The sequence below is a fragment of the Urocitellus parryii genome, chromosome 9 (genome assembly GCF_045843805.1).
Source record: "Urocitellus parryii isolate mUroPar1 chromosome 9, mUroPar1.hap1, whole genome shotgun sequence".
NCBI lineage: Eukaryota > Metazoa > Chordata > Mammalia > Rodentia > Sciuridae > Urocitellus > Urocitellus parryii.
The window spans coordinates 94225664-94231663 of NC_135539.1; the positions used below are offsets into that span (position 1 = coordinate 94225664).

General features: G+C 43.2%; 1 protein-coding gene across 1 annotated transcript in view; it reads left to right on the plus strand.

The window, feature by feature from the left end:
• The window catches only part of Parp1 (poly(ADP-ribose) polymerase 1), a 44393-nt gene extending 39345 nt beyond the window's left edge, over positions 1 to 5048 (plus strand). The window contains exons 18-23 of the mRNA XM_026405764.2: positions 476 to 574; positions 1069 to 1221; positions 2212 to 2339; positions 3072 to 3133; positions 3716 to 3830; positions 4194 to 5048. Of these exons, the coding sequence (XP_026261549.2) occupies positions 476 to 574; positions 1069 to 1221; positions 2212 to 2339; positions 3072 to 3133; positions 3716 to 3830; positions 4194 to 4275 (639 nt within the window). The 3' untranslated portion in view covers positions 4276 to 5048. The remainder of the gene's footprint in view (positions 1 to 475; positions 575 to 1068; positions 1222 to 2211; positions 2340 to 3071; positions 3134 to 3715; positions 3831 to 4193) is intronic.
• The last annotated feature ends 952 nt before the right edge of the window (positions 5049 to 6000 follow it).

Consider the following 6000-nt stretch of genomic DNA (forward strand, 5'->3'; position numbering starts at 1 on the left):
CATAAGGCACACATAGGCTCCTTCATGATAGATTCAGATTTTGTTTAGTGTAGATTACATTATTAAGGATGTGCTCTGAGCCAGACATAATATGGGTGGCTGTGAAGATTAACGACTGAGCATTTGTCCTTAAAACCCCAAGAGTTGATCAGACTTTTAATTTCAAGGCATCATCTTATCAGTGAGCTAGACTGCTTTTTCCTGGGAGTTGGTTCATAATTCTGGGTTCCCTCGCTTTACTGACATTGAGCCCCATATTTCTAGCTTTACTGATACCAAAATTCACAGGATTTTAAGGGAATCCTGGAAATCCTGTCTGTCCAGCTAGATGAAGAGCTGGCACTGTGGGCCCAAGGCCTGTGAATTGCTTTGACCCACAGGCGGTTGGTCCTAAGGTCTGTTGAGCTTGTATGTTAATATATTCCTGCTTTCCTCTGGTCTCCCATGCTCTACTCCCAAAATGCCTATCTTGTAGGTAGTTGACAAAGACTCTGAAGAAGCAGAGATCATCAGGAAGTATGTTAAGAACACCCACGCAACCACACACAACGCCTATGATCTGGAAGTTGTGGATGTAAGAACCCTTCTCCCCACCCCCTTATGTCCTGCCAGCTTCCCTGCCCACTCCTCTGACCTGGGCCTGGGTAGAAAAGATCAGTCTCCTTGTCTTTAAATTATCAGAGGAAGTGATTCATTTGTCTGTTGAACAGAAAAACTAGTAGTCTTATAGTTGGGGGTGGCTTTTTATTCTGTTTTAAAAGGACATTTCCATTTCCCAGACCTGATTTTAGAATCAGAAAGTGTGATTGATTATGAGGTTCAAGATAAAGTCCTACAGTGTCTATCTACTTCATTATAGTGCTAATTTTCATAGATAGTCCTTGCTGAGTGGGATCTTGATGACTTGTGTCACTCTGAGCCTTGTGGAAAACATCTTCCTTATTGCAACAGACCTTTTAATTTCTAGCTATAGAGACAGGTGATCAGCGTTCCATATCCAGCCAGAACTTTCACTTAACCAGATTAACAACTGCTTTTATTTCTCCCCTTTGTTGAATACCCACCCAGATCTTTAAGATAGCGCGTGAAGGGGAGAGCCAACGCTACAAACCTTTTAAGCAGCTTCACAATCGAAGGTTGCTGTGGCACGGATCCAGGACCACCAACTTTGCTGGGATCCTCTCCCAGGGTCTTCGGATAGCCCCGCCTGAAGCACCTGTGGTATGTGCCTGGCCTGGGGAGGTGTGGGGAGCATAGGGTAAATGACACCTGTTCCCACAAAGAGCTTGCAGGTACTTGGGTTAGAGTGTGTGTGTCCCCTGTGAACAAGGGGCCTTATTTAAAGATGTGGTGTTGGCTTGGCTGTGACTGCTCAAGTGGACTTTTTTTTTTTCTCCAGCTCCACAGCTATAGCCCCAGTAGTGCCTTCACCTTTATCCTCCAGGTCCCAGCCCTGTCACAGGTGCAGCTGCACGGGCAACAACTGTAGTTTTTGGAACAAAAGCAGTAAACTGTCCAGGCCAGGGATGCTATGAGTGCTAATTGGGTGTATTGACAAGCAAAGAATGGGCTTTGACCACAGGCCAATCTGAGTCCAGATCTACCCCTACCACTTCCCAGCTAGTAGCTTCCATGAACTTGTCTTTTTATCATCAATAAAGTGGATAATAACTGAGTAAATCCTTACCCAGACACAAGGGATCTGGATTATTAGAATGGACCGTCTGGACAGGACCTTGGAGATGGCCTTCCAGGCCTCATTTTACCATTGTAAAAAGTGAGGCATGAGGAAGTGTAATGACTCGCTAGTGTTGTGTAGTCTGACCAGGCCAATGACCCAAACACTAAACCCTGTGTTTCACTTATATAGAAGGGAATAGAAATAATAGCCAGTATTCTTGGGTGTGTACATGTGCCTGGCACTAATCTAAGCTAAAATTTATGATTGCATTTAATCTTTACACGAGCTTCATGGGATTATTTTCCCCAGTGAAGGAAAGAGAAAAGTGGAATCCGAAAGATTAAAATAACTTCTTGCAGCCCCTCAGCATCCAGCAGCTTGTGGATCTGACAGCCCGGGTAGTCTCTGGGCTCCAGCTTATTAAAAGTGATGGATCACAGCCCTTAGCTGGGTGCCAAGCTAAAGTCAAAACTCAGTAACTAGCCTAACTTCCCATTAGGTTTTCAGCTGTCCCTTTTCCTTTCTTGCAGACAGGGTACATGTTTGGCAAAGGGATCTATTTTGCTGACATGGTCTCAAAGAGTGCTAACTACTGCCACACATCTCAGGGAGACCCGATAGGATTAATCCTGTTGGGAGAAGTTGCCCTTGGAAACATGTAAGTAGACCTGGCTTTGAGGCCAGAAACACTTAATGGGAACAGATAGAGTAGACTGAGGAAAAGAGAATCTCTTTGGCTGGGGGGTGACCAGGAAAATTCTCTACCAGTTATGACTCTTCACTTAAAAGAATCAGAAACCAATTCAAAGCAAGGGAACAAGGGAGATACAGAGATGCCTCAGAAAATGCAAGGACAGGAATAACTCAGCCTCAGGAACCAGCAGTATCTGTTCTCCCTGTGGACTGGGAAGCAGAGGTTAAATCACAAAAAGGTGATCACCCCATAACTCCCTTCTGCCTCTCACGTATTTAGATTTTCTGAGATCAGCAAGGATGGAACTGGAGTCTTAATCTCAGTTCCAAATTCTCCACAGAGAAAATCTGATTAGTCTAGCTTGGTTTAGGCATCCGCCGGGATCCTATCAGCTGTAACCCATAGAGGGAGGTCCAGGGATTGTTAGCTCAGATAAAACCTCCAGAGCTGCTGGCCACAGCTCCAAACAGGACCTTTCCTTGAAAGTGGCTTCCTAGTAGTGATCATTAAACAATGAGGTTCAGGAAGAGTTACACCTGCAAGTTCTGGAGCAGTGCCAGAAACTTGGGAGGGAGTTCCAAGAGGTGCTGGGTTCTCTGGGTCTTTAGCTCATCTAACATTGTTCTGCTAATTAATCTATTGGTTTTGAGAACCAGTGTCTTGAGTGATCTTCTGAGACTGTCCTGTCTTGATTAGGTATGAACTGAAGCATGCTTCTCATATCAGCAAGTTACCCAAGGGCAAGCACAGTGTCAAAGGTAATGTGTTGCCAGAGCTGCTGCTACATTTGGGGCCATAGGTTGGCGGGATGGGTGGTGCTTCCTCCAAAAGCTAGTGTTTTGGGTTTGGGTGTTAAACATCCATTCATTTCAAATTAAAAAGAAATTTCCCTCTCTGTGGGTACAGCTAGTATCACAAATGCCATAGGTCATTCTCAGTATGAGCACCAGTAACCAGGGGCATTCACTGGCTTAACCTAACTCTTCTAGCTGTATCAGGCAAGAAGGGGGCCTCAGGTGACAGTGGTACCTGCAGCATCTTAGATTGCTGGAGTTGGTAGCATATGATGATTCAGGACTCTGAATCAGGTGTAAGTGACTGTTGTGCATTTCTGTTCATCAGTGTCACCCCTTAGGGGTCAGCTGTCAGTCTTCTCACAGAACCAGTTATGATTGATACTATAATAGGATCACCAATTTATAGACTTCTGACAAAGCATGGGGTATGGAATTTGTGTGCTTAAAATGAGAACCTGTACCCAGCCTAAAGTAGCTCTCACACCCCCAGGACATTTTTACATCCATTCTCAATTCCTATCACTTGCACCTTCTGTTTTTCAGGTTTGGGCAAAACTACCCCTGACCCTTCAGCCAGTATCACTCTGGAGGGTGTAGAGGTTCCACTAGGGACCGGGATCTCATCAGGAGTTAACGACACCTGCCTACTATATAATGAGTATCCTTTCGTGAGTGTGCTGTGTGTGAGCACAGAGGAATGCTTTGGAGTCATAACATGGCTTACATATGCACAGATCACCCAGGGCAGACTGTGATTAGATGTCCTATAGTGGGTCTTATGGTGACTGTGGCCCTTGCATAGTCTCCCTGTATGGAGTGAAAAGTCTGACTCTGGTTGGCTCACAGGGCACAGCCTTTCCCCATTTCCAGAGGATTGGCTTTTTGTCTGCCTAGGCCTCAACTCAGTCCCACAGAGAAGCCTCAAGGATGACTTGTTCATAGCACTGAGCATCCTATCTTCCTTGAGAAGAGGCAGGACACAAACTCAGCACTGTTGGCTCCTTGACATACTTCCCTCCAGGTACATTGTCTATGATATTGCTCAGGTAAATCTGAAGTATCTGCTGAAACTGAAATTCAACTTTAAGACATCCCTGTGGTAAATTGGGAGGTGTGAGTCGCACCCTGGTAACTCTGGTATGAATTCACCAAGAGTGCTCATGCACCAACACACCCAGCAGAAACCTCAACTAAGTTGCCAATGGATGTTACCTTTACTAAATCTCCTTAGAAAAGTGTTTTTATATGAACAAGTTAAAAGGTTTTTCCCAACTTTTCAAATCCCTTGTTTTATGTTGCATTGGGGGTTGGGAAATTTTATCCAGCCAGGAACAGCCCTGATAGATACAGCTAACAGTAGAAGGAAAGTTGGGGAGAGGTTTTTGTTTTGTTTTGTTTGCTTAGACTAGTCCTGTGGAAAAAAAAACAAGCCACGTTACAGCATCTGCCTTACTGGTTTCCCAGGGGATGGAAACACATTGTTTCCACCCTTATTTTTTCTAAGTGTTCATCTTTAGTTTTAATTTTGACAAAATGTGAAGCATTTATTTTGAGCTAAAAATAAAAACTAATTTCATACTATTTAGATTTTCTTTTTTATCTTGTACTTGTTATTCTCATTTTAAGTTTGTGTTATTTGGATTTTTGTTGGTGGATGTGGGGAGACCCAAAGGAGGAACTTTAGTTTCTGTTAGAAACAAAAAGAAATTTTTCTAGAAATACTTGAACATGGAATATCTCAGAGTATGTAGTATAGTAAATAAAAGTTTCATTTGGAATTTTTGACTTCCCTATCAGCAATTTTGTCTTCCAAATTAAAATCATCTATAATCACCAATATAGCTACTCAAGGGCTAATAGTCATTCTTGATTAAAATGCAAATGGCTTCTATACTCTTGTGTCTGGTCTCATTCTGACTACGGATATGGTTAATCTTCACAGTAAAGGGTCTGCAGAGACTATGGGATGTTTCTACCTCTGTCTCTGAAATCTCAGAATACCAGGCATCTCCCAATTGGGAATACCCCACCTGAGTGGTGGAAAATCAAACACAAAGCTTAGGAAAATCTCATTTTTCTTTAATTGATCGGGTACATTTCGGTGAGAAAGCTCGTGTTATTCTGGCCTCTGAAAGACTTATATAAAACCTCCTTGTCTCATAGAATTGTCTTTTGTTTAAGAAGGATACTTATGTTTGCATTTGTGTTCTCTGAAAGTCAGGCTACATCTTAAATGTCACTTCTGACCTTTTACAGAAGGTGAATGGGAGGTGCAGGCAGAAGGTGAATAATAGGCAAGAGAAAGCAGCCACCAATAGCAGAGCACTGCAGAGAGCTCACCCTGGAAAAACTGCAGAGCTCCAGGAATTAGGTTCTAGGAACCCTTCTCTAGCAGAGCAGAGGAGAGAAGCTAAGTGAGCTGCTGTCTCAGTGTGACCACTGGGAATTGGGGTGAGGGAAACCAAGGACAGAATTCATTCAGGACAGGAAAAAAGATAACCACTGAAGTTTTCTCTTGAGTTGATCTGGTGATTAAACAGGTGTCATTTATGACCTATAGCTGTGTCCTGCAGGGGCCAGGATTGTAACTTCATGCAGTTAAACTTTGAGAGCCATACAAACCATAGCTAAGGTGTTAGGATTTCAGATAGAGAAAAGTAGATAAGTCAGTTTGATGGCAATTAAGTTCTTACTTTTTTTTAACTTTTGATGAAAATCCTTAGCACCTTTGACCTGAACCCGTCTCTTGAGATATTAGCCATTCAGTCAAGCTCATCAGCTCCCTGCATACTGAATGTTTTGTGCTTTTCAGGTTTTTTTAACGGCAC